The sequence below is a fragment of the Colobus angolensis genome, unplaced genomic scaffold (genome assembly GCF_000951035.1).
Source record: "Colobus angolensis palliatus isolate OR3802 unplaced genomic scaffold, Cang.pa_1.0 Scaffold468, whole genome shotgun sequence".
Classification (NCBI taxonomy): Eukaryota; Metazoa; Chordata; class Mammalia; order Primates; family Cercopithecidae; genus Colobus; species Colobus angolensis.
The window spans coordinates 508,715-525,094 of NW_012118132.1; the positions used below are offsets into that span (position 1 = coordinate 508,715).

The 16,380-nt window shown below is 46.2% G+C and overlaps 1 protein-coding gene across 1 annotated transcript in view; it reads right to left on the reverse strand.

The window, feature by feature from the left end:
• Positions 1-16,380, reverse strand: part of COG7 (component of oligomeric golgi complex 7) — a 61,340-nt gene that overhangs the window by 12,543 nt on the left and 32,417 nt on the right. Inside the window, exons 8-12 of the mRNA XM_011958326.1 lie at positions 13,618-13,745; positions 11,879-12,033; positions 8,249-8,365; positions 5,135-5,200; positions 1,179-1,365 (exon numbers count right to left, since the gene is read on the reverse strand). Coding sequence (XP_011813716.1) covers positions 1,179-1,365; positions 5,135-5,200; positions 8,249-8,365; positions 11,879-12,033; positions 13,618-13,745 — 653 coding nt within the window. The remainder of the gene's footprint in view (positions 1-1,178; positions 1,366-5,134; positions 5,201-8,248; positions 8,366-11,878; positions 12,034-13,617; positions 13,746-16,380) is intronic.

Here is a 16,380-nt window from a genome sequence, read left to right on the forward strand (position 1 = left end):
GGTGACAGAGTGAGACTCCATCTCAAAAAAAATTTTTTTTCTACCGCATCTGGTGCTCCAGGAACAGCAATGTCTCCTCTGTCTATCACCAAGAGTGAAGTTAAAGCCAGACCAGTGAGGGAGGGGGATGGTTCTGCAAAGGATGTCCATGGTCTTCTTATAACCCTGGAGGCCACTCCCGGGGAGTTGTGTGACTCATTCCATTTGTTAGGAAGTTCTCCTGTCCCTGGACCCCAAGAGGCCCAAAGCTCAAAGTCAAGGGCAGCTTTATGGCAGGCAAACTAAGAGTTTAAAGAAAAACACCAGGAGGGAACACCAATCCCCAAGTCCTCATGGTCCCATGTGGAAGCACTTATACTTGGGTAGACTCCTGGTGACTCTGCAGCCTGGCTCCTCCCTTGGGAAAGAGGAGTGACTTCTGTTGCTCCTCCTGGTATCCTGGGTTGGGGTCCTCTATTACAGGTCTGCCTGCCTACAAGCAGTACACATCTGGTTCCCTCTCAGGAGGCTGACCCTGAACAGGGCCAGGGGCTATCCAGCTCTGCCTGACTGGCTGACAAGTTTCATTCTGGGGTGAATTACAGCAAGTCCCCCTAGCCACAGATCTAAACCCACATTCTCTTTTTTCCTTTTTTTTGAGATGGAGTCTCACTCTGTCACCCACGCTGGAGTGTAGTGGCACCATATTAGCTCACTGTAACCTGTGCCTCCCTGGTTCAAGTGATTCTCCCACCACTGCCTCCCAAGTAGCTGGAACTATAGGCGCATGCCACCACACCTGGCTAATTTTTGTATTTTTCGTAGAGACTGGGTTTCACCATGTTGGCCAGACTGGCCTCAAACTCTTGACCTCAGGTGATCCACCCACCTCAGCCTCCCAAAGTGCTGGGATTACAGGTGTGAGCCACTGCATCTGGCCTAAAGCCACACTCTCTAACCTGGCTTTTATCAGTAATAAAGATGCATCTCTTCTAACTTCTACATCTGTATCACAATGGGTTTCAAGTTTAATATATTAGCTCCTTAAAATCTCAACATAAATGAGGCAGAGAAGTAGTAGCAGGGTACATCACAGCCCAGGGCCAAACACAGGGCCCGCCTGTATCCTGGAAAGGGAGAGGGGGAGTGATGAGAGGAAGCCTTTCATTTGCAAGAATGCCATCTATTTGGTCTCATACCTTGAGGGTATAAAGTATTTCCATTAAACTGGCATATTCAGCAGGGTTATCCTTCTGGAGGTAATTATATTCTTGCCATGGGTTCTTGGCAGAGCTCTTCTTGTCTGTCAGGATGCTCTCCTGAAAACCAGCCAGGCTCCGGGGGCTGCAGGAATCAGATAGATACTTCCCAGCGGTGGACAAAATCCTGTAATGAAAGGAATGACCATTATACCCTGAGCTATATGCATGGAACTTTCTTCTTGGAGCAGTCAGATTGCCCTTACTAAATTTTAAGATATCCTCATGAGACAGACTGAATTAAGGTCCAGTTTATAAGGCAATGAAAGGATGCCCTTCATCATTGAGGAGTGAGCTGGACCTCAGGTGCACAATAAAAAACCCAGTGTTTTTATTCCTGCTTAACACTCACAGTGCCAGAACATGCCATCTCCCTAATATGACCAACAGCCTACATAGGGGCAGCTCTCAGTTTAGTCTGGAACACTGTGCACCTTCTGTGGAGACTTTTCTTGCTATATGAGCATCAGGGTGTAGAACAGTCAAACGCCAGGGTGGGCCACCAGCACCACCATCAGAGAGACCGCCGGGCAGGATAGCAGCTGGCTGGCTCCTGGAGAATAGTGACAGCAGCTCGTTGCACGCCTCTTTACCCATGGGACCCGCCTGTCCTACATGCCGAGCTTGCGTGGTGTTTGTGTTCGGTGGCACAGGGAGGTTTATTTTTGTGGTTTAGGTGTTACAGAGAGAACTATTGAGGCTGGCACTTTCCAAACTCTTTGAGAAAGACAAACGCCTAGAGGAGGTTCCATATGATAATCCACCCCTTGTACTGCTGGGGAAGTGGAATCTTAACCTCCACCCTGTTTTCCTGAGCCCAACTTTACCACCCATCCAACCCGTCTAAATATGTACAGAATCACATGAACATTTGTAACTAGGAGAACCGCGTTAAGACATATCCCAAATGTGGCTAATTCCCTGCCTTCTCCTTTACTGTAATTTCTTATGAAAACATTGCTTTGGACATACCAGTTTTTAGGATGCACTCACTATTTCAAAAACAGATCCTTGAGTTGGTCAAGAAATGCCTGTACTTGCAAATAAATCCCAGCGATAGGATCTTCCTCAGGAGCCACTGCTGACATAAGCAGCTACCTGCCTCTGCCATTAAGGTCAAGTTAATTCTTCCTGTTGCTTGAGCCAACCAGTAACTTTGGTTGGGTCTCTTATCTGTCAAACTGTGGCCTGTCTCTGCCATTGCTTTACTTCTAATCTTCACTAGTTCTTGCCTGGATCGCAGCAGGCTTCCAACTAACTGGTTTCCCTTCCTCTAGTCCTTGAAGTTCTACTTAATCTGTCCTCCTAAGGGTCAGCAGAATGATCTTCCCAGAAGGCAAATCTGATTTTGGCTTTTTCCCAAAGATAGTGCATCACAGGGGCATTAGAAAGGCCTGGCAGAGGAGAGGCCTTAGGGACCCCGGGAGGTTTCAGCCCTCTGCCCCATCAACCAATGGCAGAGCTCCCAAAGGGCTCTTGCTTCTGTTCTGCATTTAACACATGCTGTCTCATTTCCCTCCAACTGGATGGTGAGGACAAAACATGGAGTGTTCTTCATCTGTGAATTACTAGCACTAGCACGGCGCCTGGTATGTGGCAGGAGCTCTACAACTATTGAAGGACGGGTGACCCGGGCTTTGGTGACCAGGTCTTTGGGGGACAGTTCAATGAGACAGTCAGGTTTTGGAAATCTAGTATAAAGTTACAAGTTCCATGGCTGAGAAGTGGGCAATAACTCGTCTTAGTTGAGGGAACCAATGGAATTGTAATGCTCCCTCCTCTGTGTACATTGCATTCTCTTGGCACAGCAATCAGCATATTGGCACATGCTGGATGCTCCCATTAATCTCTAAGCTCTTTGAGGACAAGGATTGAGTCTAATTATCTGATATCCCCAAGACCTAGCTTAGAGCCCAGGGAAGCTGTGGCCCAGTGGGAAGGGAGGTAGGCGTAAGTAAAGTGGGAGACAGAGGTGAGTGGGGCGAGAGATGGGGTGAGTGGGGTGGGAGGTAGGCAGCGAGTGGGGCGGGAGGTAGGGGCCGAGTGGGGCGGGAGGTAGGAGCGAGTGGGGCAGGAGGCAGGGGGCGAGAGAGGCAGAAGGTAGAGGCGAGTGGGGTAGGAGGTGGGGCAGGAGGTAGGGGCAAGTTGCTGAGGAAGGTCTGTGCTCTTCGTTGGCCATTTCTTCTCACGATTCTTTGTTTTCCATCATTTCTGAGACCACCAGCTGTCTTTAGTCCAAGATTTTTTGTGATGGTTCTCCTTATGGGGAAAGGCTCACAGCAGGATACAGTGGGAGCAGCTGCTGCTGTTCCTACTCGCTCCTGAATGCCCAGCACAGAAATTGTGTGACTTTCAGGAGTGAATAAAACTGAAGTGCCACAGGCAAACAATGGAGTATGTGTAAATAATGTAAATGAAGTAAATGGTAATTCCTAGGACACAGATTTTCCTCAATCTCTTAATGAAGTCAAGTATTACATTCTGAAGGGTAAGGAGAGACTGGTTAGGAGCATGAATGGGGACACAATAGATAAAAGATGGGCCTCTCTCGGCTGTATTTTGCAGCCCAGAGAGGCTGAAAGCCTGGCTGAGCTTCAAGTCAAGAACAGCCTGGGTGTATCCAAGGGAGTTCCTGAAGGAGATGATGTCATCCTGGAAGCACTAAGCCTGGAAAGGGATAGTCACCATCTGTGTTCCTGGCTGAAAGGCTGCACAGTGTGTGTGGCAGGCGCCTGTAAAGCTTATCTTATCTCCCCATCAATCTCACCTGCAGCACCTAGACTCCTACCAAGGACCACTCCCCACCAATAGGCGGGTGGCAGAGGCAACAGGTCAGAACGCGCTGGGCTGCTCCAGTGACAAGATTGACATTGGCCACCCAGCTCTCATGATCACTTATTTGCAGAAAGGAATCATTTTGTGATTTACGGGCTGAGTAAAGCAAGGCCGAGCTGAAATCTCATCTGAGAGATTTCTCTCACCCTGGGCAGCCTGGGCGAGATACAGGGAGATTGCTATGGCTCCTCTGTATTTTCCTAGGGCCCACTACTTACTTTTGGAACAGTGGTGCTTTCATTTCACTTTGTACCACTGCTAAAAATTCCATCACCCAGAGATTACTTTAGGGCAATAAAGAAACACCCAAGAAGGAGGTTAAGGAATTGCTGCTGGTCCCTCAAACAACTATATCAAACAGGCTTCTTCCCCTTTACTCCTAAGGAACAGAGGCATCAGCCATACCAAGGGAATCGAGAGATTTCATTGAAAGGAATAAAGAAAGAAATGTGGGAAGCCAGAGCCCCTTGAAGTGAAAAACTGTCTGAAGGAGGTCACCTCAGGGCAACATAAAAGCCCTGGCAGGTATGAGATGAGAGGAAGAGAGTAGAACAAGCTTTTCCAGGGCAGACCCCAGAGACTCCCCTTAGACAAACAGCCCTTCAGCAGCACAGAATTTGACTGCAGGACCCAGAAGGCAGGCTGCCTAAGTTCACCCCGATCCTGAAGGCTGGCCCAAGGGACTTCACCACCACTTGTCACACCGTTTCTATATGGAAATTTATTTTCAGTCCCAACAACTAATTTATAAACACGCAGTCGGAACCCGGCCCATTCCTAATTTGGAGACAAGATGTACTGTTTCCTCATTTAGGCTGAAACCAACATATCAAACCAAAATTACGTGACCCCTGCCAAATAGGACAAAGCCTTGCCCTTTTTAGGTGCTCAGTAAAGTTTAATGATGACAATCATGACACGCTGTATCTAGGTACAGACAGCCCTCCAGCCCTGTGGCCTTCAGATCTGCCATATGCTGTCCTTGCTGTACTGTGTACTAGACCAAGCTCGTGCTGATCAGGAACCCCAGGGTCTAGAGGACAATGACTCCTCTCTCCTACCTGTTGGCTAGCTGTTGCTCGAAGTCGCCACAATGCCGCAAAAGCTCTCCACAGGTGGCTATTATCCTAAACAAAACAAAAAGCACTTCAAGTTCAAGTAACTGGAATGCTGACCTTTACCGGACAAACATTTGTCTTATTCATAAAAATCCTAACTGTTTGCTCCTTTGGGTAGTTCTTGTTCTGGGAAAGCCGTTAAACATTTGCTGGCCTGAAATGTTTCATTCATTAGTCATTAATGTAAAAAGAAAATGCTGGTCCCTTCCAATAACCTCCACTGTCAATGGCATCTCTGCTACGAAAGCACAATTCTATCCATGGGCCCCTCAAATAATTTTACATTTCCAAAATACTCGGATTTGTCCTTGAGAAAAACAGGGTAGAGATACTTTATATCTAAAATTTATTATTTATTTACTTATTTTTGCAACTGAGTCTCACTCTGTCACCCAGGCTGGAGTGCAATGGCGTGATCTCAGCTCACCGCAACCTCTGCCTCCCAGGTTCAAGCGATTCTCCTGCCTCAGCCTCCCAAGTAGCTGGGATTATAGGCACCCGCCACCACACCTGGCTAATTTTTGTATTTTTAGTAGACACGGGGTTTCACTATGTTGGCCAGGCTGCTCTCAAACTCCCGACCTTAAGTGATCCGCCTGCCTTGGCCTCCCAAAATGCTGGGATTATAGGAGTGAGTCACCACACCCTGCCTGTATCTAAAATAAAAAAATTTTTCTAAATGCATTACTTAATATTTGTTAGATGCCTGTTAGTTGCCAGACATAGAAAATGTTTTGGTACTAGAAGTATCTTTCCCTGATGATATGAAAGGCAGATGACGAAGAATCCATTTGTTTCTCAGAGGTAAGCCCAAATGACCATCATATCCGTTTTGAAGGATCCTTTAATTTTCAGGTCATTTTATGCCAAGCCTCAAACTCCCAGCTGCTGAGTCCTTCAACACCAAACTCATAATGTCAGGACAAATCCAAGGATTAAAAACATCATAAGTCTAGTTAACTTGTAACTTTCTCTTTGTGCCCATCATCACCAGGGTATCTAGGCATTCCATCATAAGAAAAGTTTATGGGAAAGTAAAACATGCCACTTCCCTTAAGTGCAACAGAACAAACTTGTGCATAATATTTTCCAGAATACCAAACCACCACGGGTGATAAGGGATATAGTTAGCATCTAGAACATTAATTTTTTTTAATTTAATTTTATTTTCAGTTCCGGGATACACGTGTAAGATGTGTAGGATTGTTACACAGGTAAGTGTGTGTCATCGTGGTTTGCTGCACCTATCAACCCACAGAACATTAAATGTCATCAAGATAAAATCCAGAACAGAGGCTGTGAAGGGAGGCAATAATCTAAAATGGTCCTGAGTGGTCCTGGATCTACCCAACAGCCTTGGGTGGGTCTGGGTCTGCTCTGGCATGGGCCACCGCATTGAGAACAACTACATGTGTCACGGGCAAGGGTCAGGTAAGACATGAAAGTGGGTGAAGAGCGCCAGGTGAATGGCCATTTCTCTCTTGGGAAAATATATCTAGGAGGAATGGTTTCAAGAAAAAGGAACGTCCAGATTGCTTTTTTTTTTTGAGACGAGGTCTTGCTCTGTCCCCCAGGCTGAAGTGCAATGGTGCAATCTTGGCTCACTGCAACCTCCACCTCCCAGGTTCAAGCAATTCTCCTGCCTCAGCCTCCCAAGTAGCTGGGATTACAGGCACCCGCCACCACACCCAGCTAATTTTTCTATTTTTAGTAGAGACGGGGTTTCACCATGTTGGCCAGGCTGGTCTCAAACTACTGACCTCAAATGATCCACCTGCCTCAACCTCCCAAAGTGCTGGGATTACAGGTGTGAGCCACCGTGCCCAGCCTGCTTTTCATCTGTTGTATGGTGCTTCTCTTCTCTCCCAAGTGGTCTGAGAGCCTAATTGTATCGCTGTTAGCCTACTTGGGAGAGGAGAGAAGCACCACACAACAGGGAACCCGTGCCATTTCTCAAGGACCCCTGCTGCCAGCCCCAGTGGCTATGAGAATGCAGGCCCAGTGTTGCCTGAGCGTCTCATTCTTTAGGTGACATTAGAAATCCGGATCATGGTAAATCTAGCTTTTAAATACTGGCAACAAATCCACTTGTTAAAAACTGCAATGATCAAACATGTCCATAGGTCAAACCTGGCCATAGGCCAACAGTCCATGCTCTCCAGCTGGACATGTCAAGGACCAAATCTTCTCAGGCAACTGCTGATGGCCCATAGGCCACACAGGCTATTCCAGAATCTGGCCATCAACAAACACTTGAGAGGGTCACCTCAATTCCTTTCACTGAACCCTTTTTTTTTTTTTGAGCCAGGGTTTCACTCTGTCACCCAGGCTGGAGTGCAGCAGCAGGATCTCGGCTCACTGTAACCTCTGCCTCCCAGGGTCAAGCAATTCCCCTGCCTTAGCCTCCCGAGTAGCTGGGATTACAGGCACGCGCCACCACACCCGGCTAATTTTTGTATTTTTAGTAGAGACGGGGTTTCACCATGTTGGCCAGGCTGGTCTCAAACTACTGACCTCAAGTGATCTGCCTGCCTCAGCCTCCCAAAGTGCTGGGATGAAAAGCATGAGCCACCAAGCCCAGCCCTTTCACTGAACTCTTAAATGGCCTTTTCCAGGCCAAATAGCATTGCCTGGAACCATTTACTACCATGTACCATGGTTCTCAGATCCAGAAACAGGATCCAAACACCTGTGCATTTTCTAGTACATAAGCCCTAAGTCATTTTAGGTCTATAAAAACTATAGGCTAAGGGGGGGTAAAAAATCTCACATTAAATATAAAAAATTTAAGTCATTAACGGAGATGAGGCATTTGTAAAGAACTTTAAAAAATATCTTAAGAGCTGGAGGGGTCTTTTTGTTGGTTAGTTTGGGTTGGGTTTTTATTTATTGGTTTGTGTTTAGAGTCTGGAGTATTTGCTTTTTAAAAAGGCAGTGAAAGAAAAAAAAAAAAACAATGAACCCCTTCCAAACACATTTGTCATTTCTATATACTATATCATGCATGTTTATGCTGACTACATTAGGAACAAGCTTGAATTACAACCCCCGGTTTACCTAATGGAGTTCTGAAAAGCCGTCCAATCTTCCTGGAAGAGGGAGTCGGGAGGAATGTCGTCCAGTTTGCACTTCTTTCGTATGGACTGGAGAGTGCTGGTGAAATCAGACACATACCTGCCGGGAAAGGGAAGAAAATGGTAGGGAGGTCACCATCGATTCCCCAGCTCTAAAGAGACCTGGAATTCTACAGCTCTGGACAAACTGCTAATGGCCTTGAGAGCATCTTTAGAGGCTCCCACTGAGGAGTGAAACTGCTTGTAAACCTCTGACCACAAAAAGGTCTTCTCTATGTGGCAAGACTGTCTTCACCACCTGGTTGAGCAGTTTCTAAGAGAGATGCCCAAGAGGAGAAGGAAGGAATAATCGTGAAGTTGACTCCAGGGAGCAACCAGGTGAGAGATGATGCTGATAAATCCCCCCTCATCCAGATAAGTACATTTCTGTGAAAGCAGGTTTGAAGAACTATTTAAAAATCACAGTCCCTAGGTAATAACTGACTGTGACCTGGGATAACATAAGGAAGGTCATGACATCCCAGTTACTTCTGCATCATTCTCATCCTCTAAATTTAAATACCCGTGGCACAGAGATTAAAGTTTCACAGCTGGCAAGGGTCTGACTTTAATGGGACAGAAGCATGAAAGTGGATTCAAAGCCAGGAGATCCTCCCTCACATGCTGTGCTGTTTGTTCTCACTGTACACACCTACTTTTCCCTCATAGCATCTCAAACACTATAATTAAACAGCTTGTTTAGACATGGCGTGGTGGCTCACACCTGTAATCCCAGCACTTTGGGAGGCTAAGGAGGGAGGATCACTTGAGCTCAAGGAGTTTAAGACCTGCCTGGGCAATACAGTGAGAACCCATTTCCAAAAACAAAAAAAAAACAAAAAAATTAGGCGGGTGTGGTAGCTCATGCCTATAATAATAGCACTTTGGGAGGCCGAGGTGGGAGGACCCCTTGTGCCTAGCAGTTCAAGACCACACTGACTGACATGGCAAAACTTTGTCTCTACAAAGAATACAAAAATTAGCTGGGCGTGGTGGCATGTGCCTGTAGTCCAAGCTACTTGGAAGGCTGAGGTGGAAAGATGGCTTGAGCCTAGGAGGTCAAGGCTGCAGTGGGCCATGAGCACACCACTGCACTCCAGCCTGGGTGGCAGAGCAAGACTTTGTTTCCAGATAAAGCAATAGCCTGTGTGATGCTTATTGCTGCTGCTAGACTTTAAGCTCTGGGAGAACAGAGTGTGTGCCCCATACTTATACCCCCATGTCCTCTGAAAGCTAAGAAACCTGGGACATTTGCATGCATCACAAGAGGCCTTGCTGCTTGCCCCTCCCAAACAGAAGCTCTAAATGAGGAAAATGAAATGTGAGGACCCAGGGCACAGTCCTGAAAGGTCAGTTCATGCAGTGGAGACATAGGCCACCAAGTGGAAGAAGCGGCTTTCAGGCGGAAAGCTACAAAACACAGAGTCCCACTGACAACACCTTCCCCTTGCATCAACAAAGGTGAAAGCTTCCTAGGGTTATATGTCCCAGGAGGGAGAGGGGCTGGCCTCAAGGACAAACCGACAGGGGAATGTTAAGGAACATGATTGTGCTTTAGCCATGGGAGGTTAAATAACCGTGTCACCACCCCCGAAACTATGGCAAACATCCTTGTGCTCTGCAGAAAGAGCAGGCGCGCCCTGCAGGAGGGGTTGTGTTTAGCCACTATTCTCAGGTATGGCTATAAGCAAATGCTTTCTCTAGTTCATTATCTGTCAATCCAGAATTCTAAATGGGTTTGTCATGAAAAATTTCAGAGGAAAGCGTCGCTTTCATCACATCATCTTTGTCCTCAAACCCTCCAGCTGTTTCTCACAATACACATTTCCACTTGTCAACCACGTCAGAGGCACTGTGTTAGGGGCTTCAACGGTATGTTTTTGGTTAATATTCACAACCTCCTTGGAAAGGAGATATTGTCATCATCAGTTTACTCAGAGAGGAGCACTATCATCTCCAAGGTCCCCACTAGTAAGTGTCCAGAGCTCCTGTGCCCATCACAGTCTTAACACCCCTCCTTCTTGAACCACCAGTTGGCCGCTATACTCTATACTTCATCCTAGTTTGAGTTAGGCCAACCTACTCCTGCCTCCCCTGCATGCCCTGTCCTCCTTGCCCCTGCCTCCCTTAATGCCCTTTCCCAAACCCTCCTCACTACTGAACAATGTGCCATTTGAACCCTGCCCAAGTTAGCTTCAACCTGATTTCCCTAATTTTATAAGCATCAGCTATTTTGGTAACTTCAAAATCTTCCCTTTTAGAGAAGATGGCCTGGGTTTTCCAGGTATACTTTTGTACAGTTTGAATGCTTAATATGGAAATGCATTATTTTTATTTTTTTTTATTTTTTGAGACTGAGTTTTGTTCTTGTTGCACAGGCTGGAGTGCAATGGCGCAGTCTTGGCTCACTGCAAGCTCTGCCTCCTGGATTTAAGTGATTTTTATGTCTCAGCTTCCTAAGTAGCTGGGATTACAGGCATCCACCACCATGCCTAGCTAATTTTTGCATTTTTAGTAGAGATGAGTTTCGCCACGTTGACCAGGCTGGTTTCGAACTCCTGACCTCAAGTGATCCACCCGCCTCAGCCTGCCGAAGTGCTGGGATTACAAGTGTGAGCCACCGCACCCAGCCTGATGTTTCTTTTTCTGTAGGAACACATCCGGGCTCATCTGGCCACACCAGATGAAATGTCTACGAGGAACTACTTTTGAGATGCTGGGTGCCGCATGGCAATGCCAGAGAGCTCTGGGTCCAAGGAGCCTCCACAGTTCACAGAAGCATGCTCGGTATTTCTGGAACAATCATAGACAGGGCTTCACCTTGTTGGCCAGGCTGGTCTCGAACTCCTAAGCTTAAGCAATCCACCTGTCTTGGCCTACCAAAGTACTGGGATTACAGGCGTGACTCACCACACCAGGTCATAGATCCTTTTTCTTGCTCAAATAAACTTTGTTAAATTTAACTTGTCTAAGGTTTCTTTTTTTTTTCTTAACATACTTTAACTGCTGCACAAGTTTCCCTCATATGAATATGTCACATCTTATGTAGCCTTCCCCAATGGGTAGACATTTACGTTGTTTCAAATGTTCCACCATTACAAACAAAAAAATGCCACTGTGAATATCCTTTTTTTTTTTTTTTGAGACGGAGTCTCGCTCTGTCGCCCAGGCTGGAGTGCAGTGGCCGGATCTCAGCTCACTGCAAGCTCCGCCTCCTGGGTTTACGCCATTCTCCTGCCTCAGCCTCCCGAGTAGCTGGGACTACAGGCGTCCGCCACGTCGCCCGGCTAGTTTTTTGTATTTTTTAGTAGAGACGGGGTTTCACTGTGTTAGCCAGGATGGTCTCGATCTCCTGACCTCGTGATCCGCCCGTCTCGGCCTCCCAAAGTGCTGGGATTACAGGCTTGAGCCACCGCGCCCGGCCGCCACTGTGAATATCCTTAACAACATCCTCTTGGGCTCAGGTGCAAGTGTTTCCCAGGGTTCAGAGAACGAATACAGAACACGTGCATTTTTAACTGGGACAGACAGTACTCCAATGTGACCCGTCTGGTCCCCAGTCCCCCAGCCTTACTTGGCAAAGAGGGATTTCAGGGCTGACAGCAGGCCGCAGGTCCCCAGGCCATTGGTGAATCTGACGCATCTGTCAACGGCTGCAGACGCCAGACCAAACAGCTTGTTCACAGAGTGGCTCAGCTCCTGCACACAGTCAATCACTTCCCCATGCTCCTGGTGAGCAAATACAGACAAACAAAAGCTATGTCAGGCTTTAGAACAGACGTTGAGATAGGGGAAGACCTCCAAGCCCTCTCATCTGTAGTAAAATCACTTAATAACAATGTCAGAAATATAGTCCCAACCTTTGAACGCTCCTCTAGACCCTGAATCAAGGGAGAACAGTCTAAGTCATCAGTGGGATCACAGAAATTCACTCCTAGCAGAAAAGCATGATCAAATGTCTGTCTACTTCATCCTAATGTTTTTCATTGCTTTCCTCTGTTTCTGTGATTATTAAGATGGTATCTCTCCCTCTGGCTCTTGAGCTAGGATTCAAATTCTCCATATCAGAAGCTCCAGAGAATGTAGCAAAAGGCGGCTGGGTGCGGTGGCTCAAGCCTGTAATCCCAGTACTTTGAATGGCAGAGGTGGGCAGATTATTCGAGCCCAGGAGTTTGAGACCAGCCTGGGCAACATGGCGAAAACCCATCTCTACAAAAAATTAGCCTGGCGTGGTGATGTGCACCTGTAGTCCTAGCTACTGGGAAGCTGAGGTGGGAGGATCGCTTGAGCCTGGGAGATCAAGGTTGCAGTGAGCTGTGACTGTGCCACTGCACAGCAACCTGGGCACCACTGGACTTCAATCTGGGTGACAGAGCAAGACCCTCTCAAAAAAATAAAAATAAATAAATGAATAAATAAGACAAAAGGAAAATGCTTCCTTCCTTCAGGGGCAAGTATGGCACTGAAGTGCAACAGACTTTCTAGGTATATCCCCAGAAAACGAGAAAATGGTAAGAGGCAGCAGATTTGAACTACTATAAGATCAATTCTGAAATGTCAATGCACCTCATGCTAGACAACCTTATGACTTGAAAACAGAATAATATTTGAAATGGAAATGGCCTCAGTTCCACCCTTCATGCCCACATAGTGAACCTGCCCCTGCAACATTGCCCATGAGTGCTAAGCTCCTGTGCCCATTTGCATGTCTTCCTTAAACAAAAGACAGTCTTAATAAGAAATTACTAAACCAGGGAGATAATCAACTTATCCCCAAAAGATTTAAACCTCTCATTTTTGTTTAAACCTTCACTGGGGATTTTAAATAGAAAACTAGGGCCCGGTAGGTTGTCACATGCCTATAATTCCAGTAGTTTGGAAGCCCCAGGTGGGTGGATTGCTTGAGCCCAGGAGTTTGAGACCAGCCTGGGCAACATGGCAAAACCTGTCTCTACAAAACATATACAAAAATGAGCCAGGCATGATGGTACATGCCTGGAGTCTCAGCTACTCAGGAGGCTGAGGCAGGAGGATCACTTGAGCCCAGGAGGTCGAGGTTGCAATGAGCTGTTATTGCACTACTACATTCCAGCCTGGGCGACAGATGGAGACCCTGTTTCAATCCATCAATCAACAGAAAATTGGTAGCAAATATACGGACTCGTTTTATATTGGGATTACGAGAGCCCATGAGTGCTTAAATCCCATATTTCAGCACCCCAGATCCCAACCCCCAGCCCTCTCCCAGACGTGGCCAAGAGCCTGGCTAACAGAATGCTTCCTCAGCGGCCCCAGGATGCACTGCGACTTTACCAAAGGCACGGCGCTCATCTGGATGAGGAGGTTGCTCTCTTCCATGTCGCCATACTTCAGCTGGTAGGGTTTGTATGGATCATACACGGCATCCACCAGCTCCGTGACTTTTACCAGATTGTGTTCATCTTTAGAGAATCAGAAATGTAAAACGATCATGAACAAAGAAACTGAAATTAACTATGGGAAAGCAACAATCAAGAGGCGCTCTACTAGAACTTTCCCCACTTGATCTCCAGAGGGGAATACATTTTGTTAAGCAGCTTTTATCATTCATGGAAGCTTCTCCTACAATCAGTTCAGCAAATATCTAGATAAATTTGGGCTTTGCACATGGTTTGCCTAAAGCACTATTAAAGACACCAGCCCCCTGAATCCCACGGCCCATCACGGATAAGAATCCCTTCAAAAGATAACCCTCATTGGCTGGGCGCAGTGGCTCACGCCTGTAATCCCAACACTTTGGGAGGCCAAGGCAGGTGGATCAACTGAGGTCAGAAGTTCGAGACCAGCCTGACCAACATGGAGAAACCGAAACCCTGTCTCTACTAAAAATACAAAATTAGCCGGGCATGGTGGCGCATGCCTGTAAACCCAGCTACTCAGGAGGCTGAGGAAGGAGAATCGGTTGAACCTGGGAGGTGGAGGTTGTGGTGAGCCGAGATCACGCCATTGCACTGTAGCCTGGGCAATAAGAGCAAGACTCCGTCTCCAAAAGGAAAAAAAAAAAAACATAACCCTCGTCAAGGTCAGGTTCAAGAATTGCCAGAGGCCGAGCACGGTGGCTCATGCTTGTAATCCCAGCACTTTGGAAAGTCGAGGCAGGTGGATCACCTGGGGTCAAGAGTTTGAGACCAGCCTACCCATTATGGTGAAACCCCATCTCTACTAAAAATACAAAAATTAGTGGAGCACGGTGGCGGGCACCTGTAATTCCAGCTACTCGGGAGGCTGAGGCAGGAGAATCGCTTGAACCCAGGAGGCAGAGGTTGTAGTGAGCCAAGATTGTGTCACTGCACTCCAGCCTGGGTGACAGAGTAAGACTCCATCTCATAAAAAAATAAAAAAAAAAAAAAAAGGAATTGCCACAGAGAAAAGGCAATACAGGAAGAACAATTCCCATGCCACATATTCCTAGGACTTCACAGAAACAGGACACCCCCACTGCCAGGGCGTGGTGGCTCATGTATGTAATCCCAGCACTTTGGGAGGCCGAGGTGAGCAGATTACTTAAGGTCAGGAGTTTGAGACCAGCCCTGGCCAATATTGTGAAACCCGTCTCTACTAAAAATACAAAAAAAAATTTAGCTGGGCATGGTAGCATACACCTGTGGTCCCAGCTACCTGGGAGGCTGAGGCAAGAGAATAGCTTGAACCCGGGAAGCAGAGATTACCCCATTGCACTCCAGCCTGGGCGACAGAGCGAGACTCTGTCTTAAAACAAAAACAAAAAACAAAAGGATACCCCATAGCCCAGGCATTCCAAAAATTCCTACGTTCAACCACATAAAAATGTAAAACACGCTATATCAAAACGTAAATGTGCATATTCTACAACACAGTAATTCAGTTCCTGAAAATCATCTCAAAGAAATCAACAAATACACAGAGATAGAAGGATGTTCATGAAAACATGGCTCAGAATCAGAAAGCTTCAGACACAGTCTCAACAGGGGATTAGTAAAAGTAATAGCCTACTTACTGGTGTCCTCACCTCCTTCTGGTCCCCTCCTCCAGATAGTTTTATTATTACTTCTATAGCCTCATCCTCCTTCCCTTTTTCTCCAGCTCCTAGCCTTCTCTCAGTTCCTAAAAGCTTCCTTCTGTTCACATGCTGATCCTCTGTCTGGAAGGACCGGCTTCGTCCCTTCCCCTCTTCATCTAGTTAACTCCTTCTTCTCCTTCAATACTCACTCAGCTAAAGTCTGCTGGTCTTGATTTCTGGCACCAATTTTACAAGGTTTTGTAGAGATTAGGTAAAGCAATGTGGGTTTAACGTGGTAATAATCAAATCTGCACATGTATAGAATCCAAAGTGTTATTTCTTTTTTTCTTTTCTTTTTTCTTCGAGACAGGGTCTCACTCAGTTCCGCAGACTAAGGTGCAGTGGTCCAACCACAGGTCACCACTGCCTTGGCCTCCCAGGCTCAAAAGATCTCCCCACCCCAGCCTCCTCAGTAGCTAGTACTACAGGTGTGTGCCACTACACCTGGCTAAATTTTTTTGTTTTTTGTAGAGATGGGGTCTCACTATGTTGCCAGGGCTCATCTTGAACTCCTGGACTCAAATGATTCCCCCACCTTGGCCTCCCAAAGTGCTGAGATTAAGGTGCAAGCCCCCATGCCTGACCCAAAATGCTGTTTCTGAATGGTGGGTTGAGAATGATTTTTTTTTTTCCTTCCTTGTATTTTCTAGATTTTTCTATAATGATAAAGTCAATCTAAATTTTCTAAATTTACTGTATATTGCATAATCTTTTATATTTTGAATTGTATCAGGTACATGTATTAATTATTAAAATAATAGAGAAAATGTTAAAGGTAAAACTAAAAGTTAGGCAATATATTTACAACATATTTGATAAACAACAGTAAAAATTCCTGACTATATAAGCATCTTTCAGGTATATGCACCAAATTTGTAACAGTGGTTAAAGTGGGATTATAGGAGAGTTATTTTGTGTCACAGATTTCTATATCATTAATTCTTATAATACATACTTTTGTCACTTTTTATAATATAATTAATAATATATTATTTTAA